This window comes from Rana temporaria, chromosome 3 (assembly GCF_905171775.1).
Source record: "Rana temporaria chromosome 3, aRanTem1.1, whole genome shotgun sequence".
Taxonomy (NCBI): Eukaryota; Metazoa; Chordata; class Amphibia; order Anura; family Ranidae; genus Rana; species Rana temporaria.
Window position 1 is genome coordinate 453,275,709 of NC_053491.1, and position 20,290 is coordinate 453,295,998.

Here is a 20,290-nt window from a genome sequence, read left to right on the forward strand (position 1 = left end):
TATCTACAGAGACAGGGCTTGTTATTTGTGATTTATGGCAGCCCTGAATGGACACTGGTTTCTGAACATGGGAAATCTGTGCCATCTTGTATTGAGATCTCAATAAAAAGGGAGACAATTTCTCACTTTGCCCAATCAGGGCAAGGTAAGGGCTACCACCCCTCCCATCCTCGGCCCACCACCACTCCTTCCTCAGTGACAGCTGGCATTATAGCACCCAGTATCAACTAGTGTTGGAACCTAGAGGGAGCATGCTGCTATTTATATGTATATACATTTTTTTTTTTAAGATTGGTAATCGCATTCCCTGAACCCACTCACCGGATATAGGTCTTGGCGCTGGCTCCGGGGGTTTTGGATGCATTAGGACAAAAGGCAGCTCCACCGCGACATCCCTGGAGAGGCAGAAAATTTAAATCTGTAAAGGCGCGGCCTATACCAGCACACTACTCCACCCGTTTACCATGAGCAGTACTTACCCTCCACGGGACACCACCAATTTAACTTTTACTCTGTAGGAGACAAGAATTCCCAGCACTTCTTTACTGGATCCCTCCTTCACACTATAAACACAGGAGCAGAAAACAGAGTTATACCCCATATGTCAGGTATGAACAAGTGCATCTTAGGGCAAATAATACAACACGTACATGGTGCTCGATGCTAAATTGGTGTCCTCGTGCTTCAGCTTTCCATCCAAGGCCAGACCCCGCTTCTCCCGGTTATTAGACAGAAGTGGAGTCAGAGTGTAAACTTTACAGAATGTAGAGCTGGCGGCCACCTGGTCACTGGAGAGAGAAAAAAAAAACCATCACGTATAGGGCAGTGCAAGAGCCAGTAGGAAAGGACAAGAAAGCAAAAGAAAGCAAGAAAGAAAGAAAAGCAAGAAAGAAAGAAAAGCAAGAAAGAAAGAAAAGCAAGAAAGAAAGAAAAGCAAGAAAGAAAGAAAGAAAAGCAAGAAAGAAAGAAAGAAAGAAAAGCAAGAAAGAAAGCAAGAAAAAGAAAAGCAAGAAAGAAAGCAAGAAAAAGAAAAGCAAGAAAAAGAAAAGCAAGAAAAAGAAAAGCAAGAAAGAGAAAAGCAAGAAAGAGAAAAGCAAGAAAGAGAAAAGCAAGAAAGAGAAAAGCAAGAAAGAGAAAAGCAAGAAAGAGAAAAGCAAGAAAGAGAAAAGCAAGAAAGAGAAAAAAAAGAAAGAAAAGCAAGAAAGAGAAAAAAAAGAAAGAAAAGCAAGAAAGACAAAAAAAGAAAGAAAAAAGAAAGAAAAGCAAGAAAGAAAAGCAAGAAAGCAAAAAGAAAGCAAGAAAGCAAAAAGAAAGCAAGAAAGCAAAAAAAGCAAGAAAGCAAAAAGAAAGCAAGAAAGAAAGAAATAAAATAAAATAAAAAAGAAAGCAAGAAAGAAAGAAAAAAAGAGAAAAAAGAATGAAAAAAAGGAGAAAGAAAAAGAGGGTTTTGAGGGAGTTTTTCAGCCGTAAGACGCTCTAACTCTGAAAAAAGCTTTAAAAACGCAGCTATACGGCGCATGTTTAAGAGATATTTACTGTACCTATAGGCAAGCCTTTTTATAGGCTTACCTATAGGTACAACTTGAAAATCTAGGTTTATTGATATTCACCGTTTACATTTTTTACTGCAAATATAGGGTCTATTGTAGAAACCACTTGCCCATTACACATCACTATCATTTTAATAATCTGGAGATTAAAATAAGGATCTGAGCAAGAGGCTCGCCACAAAGTGTCATCCTTCACCTCAGACTGTACCAGATTTCCCATTGTGCTACTGCTACTTATACAGGTATACAGTGAGTATAGAAAAGGATCACCCCCTTTAAAATAAATCACATTTTGTTGCTTTGCAGCCTGAAAAGAACACAGTTTTTGTTTTATCCAGCTGTATTTACAAGTGTGACTTAAAACATCCAAATGAAAGATATAAACACCAAAATGTCAGACAATAAATAAATAAAAATCGCTGAGTTGGAAAAAGGATCACCCCGCTTGTGTCAGTATTTTGTTGGACCACATTTTGCTTTAATTCCAGCCTTTAGTCTGTTGGGAAATGTCTCTACTAACTTTGCACATGTAGATTTTGCAATATTTGCCCAGTCTTTTTTGCAGAATTGCCTCGAGTTCAGTTACATTTGATGGTGACTGTTTGTGGACTGCAGTCGTCAAGTCATTCCACAGATTTTCAAATGGGATTTAAGTCTGGGCTCTGATTAGGCCATGCAAGTGCATTCACCTTTTTCTCCTTCAACCTCTGTGTGGTCATTATATGTTGGAAGCGAAACCTTCTTCCCATTGACCACTTTCTAGCAGAGGGCAGCAGATTTTCCTCAAGAATTTGATGGTATTTTGCCCCATCCATTTTTCTTTCTATCCTGACAAGTGCTCCAGTCCCTGATGCAGAGATACACCCCCATAACAGGATATTACCACCTCCATGCTTTACTGTAGGAATGGTGTCATTTGGATGGTGAGTTGTATTGGATTTCTGCCAGACTTTATTTGGTGTTGAGACCAAATAATATACATTTTAGTCTCATCTGACCAGAACATCTTTTTCCATGTGGCCTCAGAATCTTCAATGTGTGTTTAAGGTGGTCAGACTAAAATGGTTGTAATTAAAGCAAAAGGTGGTCTAACAAAATACTGACATAAAAGGGGGTGATCCTTTTTCCAACTCAGCGATTCTGTTTTACATTTTTTTCTGACATGTTGGCGTTATATCTTTCATTTGGTGGTAATAAGTTGCACTAGTATGTGTGTGAGGGGGGTTATGATCAGAGTGGAGGGATCTGAGTGTGTGATCGGAGGGGGGAGTCGGTATCTGGGGTTGTGCGATTAGGTTGGCGGTATGAGGGGGGGGGGGGTAATATCAGGGTGGGGGTATGCAATCAGGTGGGGAGTGTGATCAGAGTAGGGAGTATCTGGGTGAGGTGTGATCAGAGTAGGGAGTATCTGGGTGAGGTGTGATCAGAGTAGGGAGTATCTGGGTGAGGTGTGATCACAGTAGGGAGTATCTGGGTGAGGTGTGATCACAGTAGGGAGTATCTGGGTGAGGTGTGATCAGAGTAGGGAGTATCTGGGTGAGGTGTGATCACAGTAGGGAGTATCTGGGTGAGGTGTGATCACAGTAGGGAGTATCTGGGTGAGGTGTGATCACAGTAGGGAGTATCTGGGTGAGGTGTGATCACAGTAGGGAGTATCTGGGTGAGGTGTGATCACAGTAGGGAGTATCTGGGTGAGGTGTGATCACAGTAGGGAGTATCTGGGTGAGGTGTGATCACAGTAGGGAGTATCTGGGTGAGGTGTGATCACAGTAGGGAGTATCTGGGTGAGGTGTGATCACAGTAGGGAGTATCTGGGTGAGGTGTGATCACAGTAGGGAGTATCTGGGTGAGGTGTGATCACAGTAGGGAGTATCTGGGTGAGGTGTGATCACAGTAGGGAGTATCTGGGTGAGGTGTGATCACAGTAGGGAGTATCTGGGTGAGGTGTGATCACAGTAGGGAGTATCTGGGGAGGTGTGATCACAGTAGGGAGTATCTGGGTGAGGTGTGATCACAGTAGGGAGTATCTGGGTGAGGTGTGATCACAGTAGGGAGTATCTGGGTGAGGTGTGATCACAGTAGGGAGTATCTGGGTGAGGTGTGATCACAGTAGGGAGTATCTGGGTGAGGTGTGATCACAGTAGGGAGTATCTGGGGGAGGTGTGATCACAGTAGGGAGTATCTGGGTGAGGTGTGATCACAGTAGGGAGTATCTGGGTGAGGTGTGATCGCAGTAGGGAGTATCTGGGTGAGGTGTGATCGCAGTAGGGAGTATCTGGGTGAGGTGTGATCACAGTAGGGAGTATCTGGGTGAGGTGTGATCACAGTAGGGAGTATCTGGGTGAGGTGTGATTCACAGTAGGGAGTATCTGGGTGAGGTGTGATCACAGTGGGGAGTATCTGGGTGAGGTGTGATCACAGTGGGGAACATCTGGGTGAGGTGTGATCACAGTGGGGAACATCTGGGTGAGGTGTGATCACAGTAGGGAGTATCTTTGTTAATGTTTGATCACAGTAGGGAGTATCTGGGTGAGGTGTGATCACAGTAGGGAGTATCTGGGTGAGGTGTGATCACAGTAGGGAGTATCTGGGGGAGGTGTGATTCACAGTAGGGAGTATCTGGGTGAGGTGTGATTCACAGTAGGGAGTATCTGGGTGAGGTGTGATCACAGTGGGGAACATCTGGGTGAGGTGTGATCACAGTGGGGAACATCTGGGTGAGGTGTGATCACAGTGGGGAACATCTGGGTGAGGTGTGATCACAGTGGGGAACATCTGGGTGAGGTGTGATCACAGTAGGGAGTATCTTTGTTAATGTTTGATCACAGTAGGGAGTATCTGGGGGAGGTGTGATCACAGTAGGGAGTATCTGGGGGAGGTGTGATCACAGTAGGGAGTATCTGGGTGAGGTGTGATCACAGTAGGGAGTATCTGGGTGAGGTGTGATCACAGTAGGGAGTATCTGGGTGAGGTGTGATCACAGTAGGGAGTATCTGGGTGAGGTGTGATCACAGTAGGGTGTATCTGGGTGAGGTGTGATCACAGTAGGGAGTATCTGGGTGAGGTGTGATCACAGTAGGGAGTATCTGGGTGAGGTGTGATCACAGTAGGGAGTATCTGGGTGAGGTGTGATCACAGTAGGGAGTATCTGGGTGAGGTGTGATCGCAGTAGGGAGTATCTGGGTGAGGTGTGATCACAGTAGGGAGTATCTGGGTGAGGTGTGATTCACAGTAGGGAGTATCTGGGTGAGGTGTGATCACAGTGGGGAGTATCTGGGTGAGGTGTGATCACAGTGGGGAACATCTGGGTGAGGTGTGATCACAGTGGGGAACATCTGGGTGAGGTGTGATCACAGTAGGGAGTATCTTTGTTAATGTTTGATCACAGTAGGGAGTATCTGGGTGAGGTGTGATCACAGTAGGGAGTATCTGGGGGAGGTGTGATCACAGTAGGGAGTATCTGGGTGAGGTGTGATCACAGTAGCGAGTATCTGGGGAGGTGTGATCACAGTAGGGAGTATCTGGGGAGGTGTGTTCACAGTAGCGAGTATCTGGGGAGGTGTGTTCACAGTAGGGAGTATCTGGGTGAGGTGTGATCACAGTAGGGAGTATCTGGGTGAGGTGTGATCACAGTAGGGAGTATCTGGGGAGGTGTGATCACAGTAGGGAGTATCTGGGTGAGGTGTGATCACAGTAGGGAGTATCTGGGTGAGGTGTGATCACAGTAGGGAGTATCTGGGTGAGGTGTGATCACAGTAGGGAGTATCTGGGTGAGGTGTGATACGATCAGAAGGGCATGGGGTGTGGTGGATTCCTCTGGGTATATGATTGTGAGGTAGATGGGATAAACTAGAGGGTATGTATATTAGGGTGGAGGGTATCCACTGGGGTTTGTATATTGAGATTTATCCAGGGCCAGTGCCAGCTTAGGGTCCCAGGATGGGGGGGGGGGGGGGGGGGGGGGGGCGTTAAAATTTTGTCTGCATGTCTCTTTCTCATCCAGTGAACACACTACATGGCAGAGTCTGAATATAGAAAGAAAAGGCCAATTTCCCTGCCTTTGCCATGTAGCGTTTTTCCCTGCACAGGCAGAGAGGCATGCGAGTCGTCTCTGCCAGGTTACCAGCAGACAGTTCACATCCAGGATGCCAGGTCCAGTCTGGTGGGAGTTTGCTTCAATTTTCTATATTGAAAACTGCGGTGATCAACTTTTTAATTAGGCATAGAACCCATGCCTATTTCTATTGCACTCTTAAATAGAAACTAGCGTGGATGGCACCAGCTTGACCTAAAAACAGAGCTATCTGCCTTGTTAATATGGCACCCGCCAGCCGCACCATTATAACGCTTTGTGAATCTTCCCCCCCAATGAATGTACAGAGAATAGAGGAGATACGAGTGTAGAAGATGCAGGACTCACTCTTGTTCAATCTGAGCGACTGGACACTTGTACTGTGCTGTGCTGAACAGGCAGATGTCTGCGTACTGCCGGACTGCAGGGAAGAAAAACACAGAAATAAGACAGATTACACACACACACACACACACACACACACACACACATTTTTATATTGCAGGACTCCGCATTCTAACCACTATGGCAATCTTTGGAATGTTTGAAATCTCTCAAAGAACTTATTAGTCAGAAAACCACAAGCACTTCCCTTTTTCATGTCGCCATTTTAATATAGAGCGGATTATAAATCAACCCCTTCCTGGCAAATACCAGGACATCCAAGACCCAAAAAGGGGCAAGATGTGTTTTTGTTCTGGTCGTCTTAGGTACACTTTAAGGTGGATGAAGCTAAAGCATATCATTATTTCATGGTATAGAATTGGGTATATGGGTTTGTATGATATTTTTTATTTTATTTATTTTAATGGTTGAACTAGAAGGACTTGATATCTTTTTCAACCCAACTATGGCATGAATTTGGAAAAATACAGCGTTGTTTCCAATAATTATACGTTGCATGACATTCTCATTTGTTGCTCACATACTGATTTGTTAATGATTCTCAGGCCTCTGCTGGTTGGCTGTATACTGTACCAGGAGATCTAAAAATCAATATAAGTTCTTAGGCCAGGTTCACACTGGTGCGCAGTGTTTTGGCCGTAGCACGGGGTACATGCACAGTTTATGTGCATTTTACACACTTTTTTTAGCCTGGGTCCCATGACTTGTATTGCGTCGCAAGTTTTTTTTTCCAGCATTTTCTGAAGGCGCACTAGAGATGCAACATTCAGGACTTTCGGTGCGATCTCCAAATGTGGCAAAAACTCACAACCTAATAGAAGTCAATGGGACTGTGAAAGAATCCACTGTCACTGTGTTTTGGAGGGGGCTGTGGGCTCGCCTCCTACCCACAGGCTATGGCCCAGCAGAGAACAGGGGATTTGGAGGGCTATTTGCCGTTTCCCACCACCTGGAGAAGATGCCACCTCCAGACATTTGTGTCCGCGGTTGCCGGTTCATCGGAACCAGTTGAACGCGGTACCTGGGACTGGGCTCGTGGAGTCGTTTCCGGGTAGCTAAACCTATTGGGCAGGCTGGGCTAAATATATACTTTTATTCCGGAAACAAATGTACTTTTTAGCCGATAAAGGTATTCTTCCCAAAGCGTAAAGCTATGAGACTTGGGGACAAAATGGCGTTGGGATAACGTAATGAAGGTCCCTATATCAGCTGCATCCCACCCCCACACCTCGTGTTATTGTGTTAGGTCATGGCATGTAGACAAAAGGTCTGGAGACACCTCCCAGTGGGGGATGTGTAAGGATGGGCTGCCCGCTTGTCATAATCCCTTTATGGGTTTCAACTGTAGTTCTGTTTCAATATACAAGTGTTGAGTTCCCATTGGTTCTTCCCGTTGTCCCCTACCCCCTCTATGACAAGGCTAAGGGCAGTGTCCCCAACTGTGTTTGAAGGTGTATGTTTTGTATTTAATAAACAGTTTATGCTCTGCATGTTTAACCCTCAACACTTGTGTGGTTTGCCGTGTAATTGGGGTGTTGAGGGCTGGTTATGGCGAGTCTGCCAGCTGCTGGTGCATTTGGATAACAGGAGACACAAGTCTGGCGGAGGTGCCCAGCCGGGGTATCCGAGAGCCGTCACAGGGACCATGGCTAAAAGTGCATGTAAAATGCACACAAACCGCACATAAACCTGTGCTGCGGCCAAAATGCAGCACTCCAGTGTGGACCCGCACCTTAGGCTGGCCATAAAAAAAAAAAAAATTCCCCCTCAATCAGATTCTTCCAAATCCCCCCCTACCGTGACATTGAATTCTGACAGTGGCACCTGTTGCTGTCAGAACACACTGATCTGCGGCTGCAGCCACTGGATTGTCGTAAAATGTTCCCGATATGTCCCTTCAACTAAAGCTGGCCATACACTATACAATTTTCTTATTCAATTTCCTTCATTTACCTTCAACTATGTAATGCAATTGCCTGCCTGATTGCACACAAATTGTAAGTGTTTAGATTTGACCTCGTATTACCGTATTTATTGGGGTATAGCGCGCTCCCGCGTATAGCGCGCACCCCTAAAGTTGCCCCGAAATTCCTGTGGAAAAAAGATTTTTGTACTTACAGTTTGGTGTCTTGCGCGGCGGCCTCGTCGGGTCCGTCTGCGGCTTCGTGTGTCCTCCTCGTCGGGTCCGGCGTCCTTCTGCGGCATCCTCCCCGCGCCGAGTTTGAATACTGCGCCGGCATATACCGAGCGCAGTACACTCGTGTATAGTCAGGCAGGCTCGGCTACACTCGCGCTCACGTCCTGTACGTCAGCGCGAGAGGAGCAGAGACTGCCCCGCGCACCCACGATTTTGCCCCGATTTTCAGGGCAAAAAAGTGCGCGGTATATGCCGATAAATACGGTATATGGTTTTGGTAAATCTAAAGAAAAAATTGTATGACCAGCCTAAGTTTGATTATATAAATCGAACCTCTGTCAAGTTGGGGAGCCACACACACTGAATGAAGTTTGGTTGGTCCCCTGCTAAATGAGCAGAATTTCAAAATCAGTGTATAGCCAGCTTTTTGCATTAGGCCAACCACAAACTGCTCTTTATTACAAGCATTGCTTCTGGTTGTTGAGTCTCCTTTTCCCAGACATGTATAACATACAGCAGGTTTGCATTAGAGCAATCATGAAATCAATAATCAATGTGAATCAATAAAAAACTGAGGAACAATTTAAAACACAAAATACTGGGACAAAAGTAAAACGTATGCATCTCATACCAGACACTTTCACCTTCTTGACGGTTTTGCTGGAGTTATTGGTCACGTGGACATTTACATTGATGGCTTCCCCGTGGTAATACAGCTGAAAGGAGACAAAGCAAGATATGCTGAGAATATTGATACAAAGTGGGGTTGATTTACTAATACTGGAGTGTGCAAAAATCGGAGCGCAACTGTGCATGTTAGCCAATCAGCGTCTAACTTAACCCTGTTCAATAAAGCTTTGACAAAAAAAAAAAAAAAAAAAACTGGAAGCGGATTGCTTTCTATGCAGAGCTGCACCAGATTTTGCTCTCTACAGTTTTAGTAAATCAACTCGAATGAGACTTGACGATAAAAACAAATAAGGCTTCATTTCCACTGGCGTTTTTACAGCCACTGTTAGGCTTTTTTACAGCTTAAAAACGCCTGTCCATGTTTATTTTGTAAAAAAAAAAAAAAAAAAAATTGTGAGCTGCAGCTTTAAAAATGCCGCGGTCGCGTTTTTGAGCGTTTTCGTGTGTTTTTGAGCGTTTAACGTCTGGCGTTTTTACAGCTCTACTCTGGAGCTTCAGAACGCCCTGGTCCTGCGTTTTTTTTACAGCTCAAAAACACCTATGCCATTTGCAGCTCAAAAACGCCTATGTGGGCATGACGCCATAGAATAACATGGACAGGCGTTTTTAAGCTGTAAAAAACGCCCAGAAAGTGGCTGTAAAAACGCCAGTGAAAATGAAGCCTAACTGTTCACCACAGCAGCTTGTGTAACTTTAATGCGCTACCACCGTCTCACTGCGGTAGAAATGGACAGCTGCCTTTACACTAAACAGCAGGGGTTTGGTGTTCAGGAGGCATAAAAAGGCCCTAAATGTTTTACTCTCTCACAGCTGGCTTCCCCAGTTATCGGTTTTACATTTTAACCACTTAACCCCCAGACCATATTGCTGCCCAAAGACCAGAGCACTTTTTGCGATTCGGGACTGCGTCGCTGTAACTGACAATTGCGCGGTCGTGCGACGTGGCTCCCAAACAAAATTGGCGTCCTTTTTTTCCCCATAGAGTTTTATTTTGGTGATATTTGATCACCTCTGCGGTTTTTATTTTTTGCGCTATAAACAAAAATAGAGCGACAATTTTGAAAAAAATGAATATTTTTTACTTTTTGCTATAATAAATATCCCCCAAAAATATATCAAAAAACTTTTTTTTCCCTCAGTTTAGACCGATACGTATTCTTCTACATATTTTTTGTAAAAAAAAGTCACAATAAGCGTTTGATTGGTTTGCGCAAAAGTTATAGTGTTTACAAAATAGGGGGTATTTTTATGGCATTTTTATTAATATTTTTTTTTTTTTACTAGTAATAGCGTCGATCAGCTATTTTTTTCCGGTACTGCGACATTATGGCGGACACTTTTGACACATTTTTATAGCGATCAGTGCTATAAAAATGCATTGGATTACTATAAAAATACCACTGGCAGTGAAGGGGTTAACACTAGGGGGCGGGGAAGGGGGTTAAGTATGTTCCCTGGGTGTGTTCTAACTGTGGGGGGGGGTGGGTGGCCTCACTAGGGGAAATCGCTTATCTTCTGTTTATACATTGTATGAACAGAGGATCAGCATTTCCCCCTGACAGGACCGGGAGCTGTGTGTTTACACACACACAGCAACCGGTCCCCGCTCTGTAACAAGCAATCGCAGGTGCCCGGCGGCGATCGCGCCCGCCGGGCACGCACACGCCCCTAGTATCCTGCTACAGCCGACGTAGAGCTACAGACTCTCGGGCAGGGGAGCCAACCTGCCGCCGTAAAACGATATTTTTTCAGTTGCAGGTCGGCAAGTAGTTAAAGACGATTCTCGAGTGAAACTGTACCAACAACATTTAGCTATACAATGGCCATGGCAGTTTAGATAGGACTTGTGATGGGGACACCTCACCATTAGAGGCCTTCATAGATGCAGAAACTCAGTATGTGATTAAAGCGGAGTTCCACCCAAAAATTGAACTTCCACTTTTCGGAACCATCCCCCCCTCCAGTGTCACATTTGGGGGGAGGAGGGAGCAGACACCTGTGTAATCCAGGCATTTGCTCCCACTTCCGGGCATCGATCACCGCAGTGACCTACGCCACGTCCAGCACCTTCCCCATCCCCCTGCTGTCTTCTGGGAAACACGCGGGTCCCAGAAGACAGTGGGGACTAGTTGGATCACGCAGCGCGACTCGCACATGCGCAGTAGGGAACGGGCAGTGAAGCCGCAAGGCTTCCCTTCCTGATTCCCTCAACGCATTTGGCGTCGGCACCATCCCGACAAGGGACAGATCGGGTGCAGACATTGCGGGCACCAAGGACAGATAAGTGTCCTTATATTAAAAGTCAGCAGCTGCAGTATTTGCAGCTGCCGAGTCGAAAATATTTTTCCGCTGAACTATGCTTTAAGTTGCCAACAATCCTACAAAAGTAATACGTTTTGTGCGGCTCTGACCTGTAGAACAAATGGCAAATGGTAATACTGTACCTCTTTATCTAGCGAGGCCTCTAGATGTAATGATCGGTCCGACATCAAAAAGTGTCTGGTGGTCTCGGCTACCGGCTGAGGTCCGGACTTCTCTGGGGCGAACTGTACCTTCCTGATGACCAGACGCACCGAGTTTCTGCAATGACAAAAGTCCCCTGATTAGACAGGTAAAGGGATGTACTATTATGGTCACATTTATGTTAAGCAATCCACCAGTTTTCAGAGCAAAATATTCTGGGCCATATTCTGAGTAGAGTTACGATGGAGTATCTCAGGATACTCCATCGTATCTCTCTTTTTTGACACGCGTATCTATGCGAGTGATTCCTAGAATCATTTTCGCATTGATACGCTGAAGATCCGACATGTGTAAGTCACTTACACTGTCGGATCTTAAATGTAATTCGCCGCCGGCCACTAGGTGGCGTTTACGTTCAGGTCTCATTTGTTTATGCAAATGAGCCTGATACGCCGATTCCCGAACGAATTTGCGTCGCGTAACCGTCGCTTACGTCATTTGCGTAAGCGGAAGGTTACCCCTGCTATATGAGGGGTAACCTTACGCCAGTCCTACGTATGCCATGTTAAGTATGGCGTCGGGTCCGCGTCTTTTCCCGTCGGGTACGTCGTTTTCCTAAGTCGTTCTTGAATACGACTTTACGTCAATGACGCACACGTCGGCGTCATTGACGTTTTCCGCCGAGAACTGGAGCATGCGCACTGGGCTATTTTTAGCCCGGCGCATGCGCAGTTCGATCGAAACGGGGGCGCGCTTAATTTAAATATAAGCTGCCCCCTTTGAAATACGCGGGGATACGCCGGGCCTTTTACACTATGCCTCCGCAAACTACGGAGCAAGTGCTTGAGGAATACAGCACTTGCTCCAGTAAGTTGCGGCGGCGTAGTGTAAATGGCTTACGCGAGGCCGCCGCAGAATATTGGAGAATCTGGCCCTCTGTATCCTAAGCCAGTTTATCTTTTATGAAACGCGCCAGTAGAGTAATGTGTGGGTTGAGCAGACGGGTTGGTGACCGGACTTTCCTCTGTAAATGGAGGCCGTCATGGGAGAAGTTCATCTGCTCCGGATGTTTGATTTGGCCAAACAGTTTCCACAAGGTTGGAAGTGCACAACTCGGCCAACATATCTTTCTATGCTGTAGTAATAAAGCGGAGATCCAGACAGACATTGTAAAATTCTCTGGTCTGGTGAAACAAAGAGTGAACATTTCGGTCTGAATGGCAAGCATCATGTCTGGATGAAACCAGGCACCACTCATTACCTGGCCAATACCATCCCTACAGTGAAGCATGGTGGTGGCAGCATCAGGCTGTGGGGATGTTTTTCAGTGGCAGGAACTGGGAGACTAGTCAGGATCGAGAGAAAGATGAATGCAGCAATGTACACAGATATCTTTGATGAAAACCTGCTCCAGAGGACTCTGGACCTCAGACTGGAGCGAAGGTTCATCTTCCAACAGGACAACGACCCTAAGCATACAGCCAAGATAACAAATGAGTGGCTACGGGACAACTCTGTGAATGTCCTTGAATGGCCCAGCCAGAGCCCCGACTTGAACCCGATTGAACATCTCTGGAGAGATCTGAAAATGGCTGTGCACCGACGCTCCTCATCCAACTTGATGGAGCTTGAGAGGTCCTGCAAAGAATGGGAGAAACTGCCCAAAAATAGGTGTGCCAAGCTTGTAGTATCATACTCAAAAAGACTTTCACATTGTCATTATGGCAGAGCTCGACAAATCCTGGGCGCCAGGTCGCCATGGCGACTAGAAATGGTGTCCTGGCGACTTGGCTTTTTTTGTGAGCTGGCGCCATCTGGTGGTGAGCCGTTGGTATTACAAGTTAAGCATTACAAGTTAAACAGCAATGCTAATGTAATTTTTTACTGTTTTTCACTGCCATCTTCTTCCCTCTAATTAGAACCCCCAAACATTATATTTATATTTTTTATCCTAGCACCCTAGAGAATAAAATGGTGATCGTTGCAATACTTTGTCACGCCGTATTTGCGCAGCTGTCTTACAAGCGCACTTTTTTGGGGAAAAATTACACTTTTTTTTATTAAAAAATAAGACAACAGTAAAGTTATCCCCATTTTTTTTAATATTATGAAAGATAATGTTACGGCGAGTAAAGTCATACCCAACATGTCACGCTTCAAAATTGCGTCCGCTCGTGGAATGCCGACAAACTTTTACCCTTTAAAATCTTCATAGGCGACGTTTAAAAAAATCTACAGGTTGCATGTTTTGAGTTACAGAGGAGCGCTGCTCACGTATGTGTTCGCTTCTGCGCAAGCTCGTTGGGACGGGGCGCGTTTTCTGGCTCCTAACTTTTTTAGCTGGCTCCTAGATTCCAAGCAAATTTGTCAAACCCTGCATTATGGGGTATTTTTTGTAGAATTATGGAGGAAAATAATGAATACTTTACGGATTCACTGCATGTTCCATACCTGTGGGGTTTCCATGGAAGCTAGAAATCTCTGTAGTGGGCACCACTACTACAGGGACTACCACTAGCTTCCAGGTCCTGTGCCAAGTGGCTGTCCTACATTGATCTAAACCTGTTGCCATGCCAGTGCCAAGCGACTGCCGTCCTGCATTATGAACACAGGAGACTTGCTCATTTGGCACACGCACCATTCAGAGAATGCTTTGCAATTTCATAATGAGTGCAAAGCTTCCTCTGATTGGCCGAGATCGTTTTCCACCCCGGCCAATCAGAGAAAGATAAACAGGGTCAATCTCCCAAGTGAGGACACCGACAGTAATCACAACCTGACATTTTTCTAATACCTTCTGCCTATATCCAAGAAAAAAAAATAAAGAAAAAAAATGGGGGCTTCAGCTAGCCTTTAATAAATAATTACTAAATGTATACTCATTTAAAAAAAAAAAAGTGAACTATAGTTTCCCATTAAGAAACAAAATGCTAAATACTAAAAAAGGGTAATGGTGTATGTGTGCATTGCTAGCAGTCTACCACTTCCTGCTGGCCCCTTCCTCTGCAGCCCAGGACAGGACGTGACATTGCTCCAGCCCCCGGCCACCGGAAACACTAAAGGTGCCTTGGATTATACCGATTGGGCACACTCTGCGGCTCTGTTGTGAATATGAATTACAAAACGCAGAGAAAACCGAAATAAAAAAAAGCTGAAGCAGACTTGTACCGATTTACAAAATTAGCCCGTATGATACAGTTTAAAAAGTGACACTGTCACCTACCAATCTGGGGGAAGAATGTCAGTGCCTTTTGATGGCCCAGCTCCTCAGTAAAGCGTACCCATAGATACACTCACCTCTGCAGAAGTCAATCCTGGGTAAGCCTGGCCCCCCTAGGCTCCATCTTGGCGACTGGCTTCCCAGGCTTGTGGTGTTGTCTTATGCTCCCCTTCACCCATTAGAGAACCTGAGTACGGGCTCTGATAGAGTGCGGGGGAAGTTTGGACGCTCAGATGGGAGAGTATACCTTGTCTGGGTTGCTATCAGGAGGTACTGCCTCGGAAAAGGTAAAAGCGAGCGTGACTCTTAAAAACCCAACTCCAGGAAGATCAAAGTCTACAAGGGTTAAAGCAGAGTTCCATTCAAATGTGGAAGCTCAGCTTATCTGCCTTCCCCCTCCTTTCGGGGGAGCGGGTACCCGTTTTTTTTTTTAACAGGTACCCATCCCCACTTCAGAGAGATCACGCTCTGGCGAGATCACTCGGAAGTTCGACCCCCTCCTCCTTCATGTGCAGTAGGGAACCGGCTGTAAAGCCAAATTATTTCACTGCCGGTTTCCCTTACCACGAATGGTGGCGGCAGCACCTGAGAGCCGATGGAAACATCGGCTGGGGTGCCAAGCCAACATCGCTGGATTCCAGGAACGGCAAGTGTCCCAATACTAAAAGTCAGCAGCTACACATACCCGACTTTACATATTTTTCTTGGGGGGGGGGGGGGATTGGGGGCAGAGCTTCGTTTTAACTTCTCGTTTGGTCTAGGACAGGGGCTCTCAAACTTTAAGACCAGGGCCTGGTAAATTCTCTAAAACAGGGGTCTTAAGCTGGCGGCCCTCCATCTGTTGCAAAACTACAAGTCCCACCATGCCTCTGCCTATGGGAGTCATGCTTGTCACTGTTAGCCTTGCAATGCCTCATGGGACTTGTAGTTTCTCAACAGCTGGAGGGAATTCAGCAGCAGTTCGAGATCCCTGCATCAAAAAACTTCAATGCCTCAGTAATTAAGAAGAAAATGTATACTCGCACAACAAAAAGTAAGGTCATACAAATCAGGTATTGTAATGCTGGAAGGCTCGGGATAGGGTTGGGGGTCACTATGGGGGGGAGGATTGGCCTTAGGAGGTACTGTTGAAGGGCGCCTTGTAGCACACTGTTGGAAATCGGGGGCAGTATGAAGGGCTGCAGGCCCTGAAAAGGGCTGACTGGCACTGTGGAGGCTGAGGGCTCCAAGAGAGAGGTTAGGGGGCGTTATGGGAGGCACCTGCAGCTAGCTAGAAGCCCAGATGAGGGGGGACCAGGCCTCAAAAGTGGGCCACAGCCCAGCGGTTAAGAACGACAGGTCTAGGGGACGGGAAAAGTGTTGTACTTACACAATCCTCTGCTCTCCAAGCAGAGAGCACTCCCCTATGCAGAGGCAGTGGACTGTCCCTCTGCATCCTCACATCCAATGCATCGGCCTTCATGACAACAGAGGACCTTAGAACACTGGAAAGCGGGGGAAAAGAATCTACTGGGTCAGGTCTAGAAGCACAGAGGAGCCTGCAGAACAAAGGATCAGGTATAGAAAACTGCTTCACCCCGTCTTCCTAGACCATGGGTCATCAAACTATGGCCCTCCAGTTGTTAAGGAACTACAATTCCCATCATGCCTAGTCATGTCTGTGAATGTCAGAGTTTTACAATGCCTCATGGGATGTGTAGTTCGGCAACAGCTGGAGGGCCATAGTTTGAGGATCCCTGTCCTAGACAAACGGAAAAAGTTAACTCTCACAGGGCAGGCGCAGTCTACACTGCACAGTAGGACTTTCGTTTTCCCAGGGTTCAGCTTTAAAGGACGAGCTAAAATATTTTTCTGGAAGACGTGTAAAAGATCAGAATAATGTAGATTTTGTCAACGTGACAAGATGAAGCCATTCACGCCAAAATCTGAGACATTGCAAGACCCCGACAATCACAGGAATGACTCCTAGAGGGAGAGGCATGATGGGATTTGTAGCTTCACCACCGCTGCAGTTTCCTACCCCTGCTCTACAGTGACAGTGGTGTCAATGCCCTGACCCGAGCACATTGCACAGGGTTTTTTTTCATTTTTGTTTTTTTTTAGGAAACCGTGACCTTTCATTGAGTTCTATTTTGTAGCATGTTGAAAGGTGGTAGATTGGATAGCATCACGCCGTCCCCCTCCCCCTAGAGCAAACCACTGCAACGGGGTGGTGTAAACTGGCTCGATAGGAGACCTGTATGTGGTGGGACTATCCTTGGCAAGGTTGCCCAGTGCAGTCCCCACCATGCCCGGTGTCAAGGGCCTCTTATATGTGTATTTTAGGGCCGAAACAACTAATCAATTAATCGACAACTAATCGATTATGAAATTAATCGATTACAATTTTCATAATCGATTAATCGGCCAGTAACATAATGGGGTTAAAAAAACTAAAATTAGCCCTTTATAAGGGCTGTCCAGATACCGATACTAGTATCGGTACCGATACTGAGCATTTGCGCGAGTACATGTACTCGCGCAAATGCTCCCGATGCTTCACCGATATTATTTTTTTTTTTTCGGAGAGCGGGTGGAGAGGGGGCGGAGAGAGCTGCTGCTGCTGTCTAGTCCCCAAAGAGAAAGCCAAGTCCTCCCCCCGCCGCCGCCGTCTAGTTGATCAGTGCGGGGAACATTACGGCTTTCATTTGAATAGCTGTTTGTTCCCGGCCGCGCCTCGTCATATATAGCCCCTCCCCCTTGTCCGGGCACTTTGACAGACAGATCACCCATCCCAGGATTGGATGGGTGATCTGTCTATCAAAGTGCCCGGACAAGGGGGAGGGGCTATATATGACAAGGCGCGGTGGGGAACACAGCTATTAAAATGAAAGCTGTAATGTTCCCCGCGCTGATCAATTGGGGGGGGCTAATTTTTTATTTTTGGGGACACATGGCTGCATTTGGGGACACATGGCACACATTTAAAAAAAGTATCGGTGATCGGTATCGGCGAGTACATGAAAAAAAAAGTATCGGTACTTGTACTTGGTCCTAAAAAAAAGTGGTATCGGGACAACCCTACTCTTTATAGTACAAAAAAGCAAATCGCTACTGTAAATATTACTTTCACTGTCCCACAGTAAAAAAATTAACCCCTTACAGTAGCGATTATTTGCTCTTTTTGTACTTATTTTTTTTTTTTAACCCCCATTATGTTCCTAAACATCTCAGGCCTGGGGTCACACCTCTGTTTTTTGCAGAAACACACTACGTTCATTTACATGGTTTCCTATGGGACACGTTCACATACATGATCTTTTTTCAGCTGCTGCTTTCTTAACGCAAAGCGGTGCTATTTTTTTTTTTTTGGTTCAATGTACTTTAATGGAGAAGCTGCAGAAAAGCATGTAATGTGTTTTTGCGGCCAACTAATCGATTATGAAAATAATCATTAGTTGCAGCACTAGTGTATTTATCCACTTACCTGGGAATCTGCTTTTGTTTTTGATTTTATTACTTTATAAAGCCTTTCCGAATGTATTTTGCCACAAAAATTTACCACACCCAAGACCAGGTTAAAAACTACACCGGCTCTCACGTCAGCCGACAGCAAGCTTCAGCCCGCTGTCAGCTGAAAATAGGTCAAAAGGAGCGCAGAACAAATTGCACACCCGGGATCCGTAGAAGTACAGCCAAAAAAGCATAGGCCATAATTCTCATTTAAATAATTTTCTACAAAAGGGGCTGCCAGAGACACTATTATGTTTTCTTTATGATTTCTCTTTCACAACCAGCTTATTTTTTTGGCTTTTCAACTCTTCAGATTTAATTTAACAGCAGAAAAAGACGATGTGCGGCACAATGAAAAAGCTATTTTGCCAATCTTTGCAAACAGCTGCATCGGTGGAGGAGGAAGTGGATGCGGAGGCCAGGAGGATGTGGTTTTATATTATAATAGACAGGTTGATAGTCAATGACAAATCCGTCATAACTAACCTCAGGGTGTGATCTCAAAAACAAAAGCTGCTGAAATCGCAGCAAAAATATAACCGGTACCCTGTTGTACCACCTGCACGCTTGTGGGGAGGAGAAAAATAATGGGGAACAAATTGGTGCCATTTTCAAATAATACAAAAAAGAAAAACATTTAATTATTTATGCGCTGCACAGTGGAAAAAAGGCCTAAAGCCCAACTCCGGGCAAAAAAAATATGTTTGGGTGGGGCTGTGTCAGAACTGCATAGGTTAAAGTGGTTGTAAAGGTACAATTTTTTCCCCTAAATAGCTTCCTTTACCTTAGTGCAGTCCTCCTTCACTTACCTCATCCTTCCATTTTGCTTTTAAATGTCCTTATTTCTTCTGAGAAATCCTCACTTCCTGTTCTTCTGTCTGTAACTCCACACAGTAATGCCAGGCTTTCTCCCTGGTGTGGAGTGTTGCGCTTGTCCCCTCCCTTGGGCTACAGGAGAGTCAGGACGCTGTCTATGTTGCAGATAGAGAAAGGAGCTGTGTGTTAGTGGGCGTCCTGACTCCTGTAGTCCAAGGGAGGGGGCGAGCACGACACTCCACACCAGGGAGAAAGCCTTGCATTACTGTGTGGAGTTACAGACAGAAGAACAGGAAGTGAGGATTTCTCAGAAGAAATAAGAACATTTAAACGCAAAATGGAAGGATGAGGTAAGTGAAGGAGGACTGCACTAAGGTAAAGGAAGCTATTTAGGAAGAAAAAAATTGTACCTTTACAACCCCTTTAACTGCTTGTTTTTATCTAGAGCAGTGGTTCTCAACGCCTGTCCTCAGGACCCAACAACAGGCCAGGTTTGCAAGACTGAAACACATCGCAGGTTGTATAGATGGCTGATCAGTGATTGCAGTATTCTAGTCTGCCTCTCCCCTAGCATAATACTAAAAATCTGGCCTGTTAGTGGGTCCTGAGAACAGGAGTTGAGAATCACTGGTCTAGGGCAGTGGTCATCAACCCTGTCCTCCAGGGCCCACCAACAGGCCAGATTTTATGTATTACCTTGGGGAGATGCAGACTAGAATACTGCAATCACTGAGGAGCAAATGATATCAGCTGTGATGTATTTCAGTTATCTTGCAAATCTGGCCTGTTAGTGGGTCCTGAGGACAGGGTTGATGACCACTGGTCTAGGGGATTGGAGAACAGAGGTCATCATGCCCCCACAAGACCGGTCCCTTGCAGCTCCTGCGCCCCCCTCCCCGCAGTCTGGCGGTCTTGTGCGGTAGACTGCTCCTGACGTCATCATCATGCCCATAGATCTACTCTGGAAGGGATGATGTCAGGAATAGTCCACTGCTGGATCTTGGGGGAGTGCAGTTTGCCGGTCGAGTGGAGGATCGGGTGAGCACAAGCTTTTTCTCCTCTCATCTGGACAAAATGAGCCGTTAACCTGTGAAGTACGGGCACAACCCCACTGCATGAAAAAAAAAATTTCGCCCGGAGTTGGACTTTACATGCTCCTCTATACTCGGATGGGCTGCCTGTTTCTCGACGTTCCCCTGCAGTCCAGCACTATGGAAGAAGTCAAGGGCATCAAAAAACCAACAACTTCACTTAACGCTTTTCTGCATGAGGGAGCCGGCTCTTTAAGAGGCTCTTAAAAAGAATCCCACCCCCCTCCCCATCAACCCCCCTTCTGTAGAAAGAGATATGAATAAGACCTGCCACTAAGATCCTTGTTCAGGCACTTCCTGTTTTGTGTTGACAACCGTGTCTCGCAAACGTGATCTGGTGTTGTCACCTTGTTC

General features: G+C 45.8%; 1 protein-coding gene across 2 annotated transcripts in view; it reads right to left on the reverse strand.

Moving 5' to 3' along the window:
* ARRB2 (arrestin beta 2) overlaps nucleotides 1-20,290 on the reverse strand; it is a 106,407-nt gene that overhangs the window by 5,779 nt on the left and 80,338 nt on the right. For both annotated transcript variants that reach the window (XM_040346665.1, XM_040346666.1), the window contains 6 exons: nucleotides 11,299-11,434; nucleotides 8,796-8,880; nucleotides 5,971-6,043; nucleotides 651-788; nucleotides 480-563; nucleotides 322-395 (listed from right to left, as the gene is read on the reverse strand). In XM_040346665.1, the coding sequence (XP_040202599.1) occupies nucleotides 322-395; nucleotides 480-563; nucleotides 651-788; nucleotides 5,971-6,043; nucleotides 8,796-8,880; nucleotides 11,299-11,434 (590 nt within the window). The remainder of the gene's footprint in view (nucleotides 1-321; nucleotides 396-479; nucleotides 564-650; nucleotides 789-5,970; nucleotides 6,044-8,795; nucleotides 8,881-11,298; nucleotides 11,435-20,290) is intronic.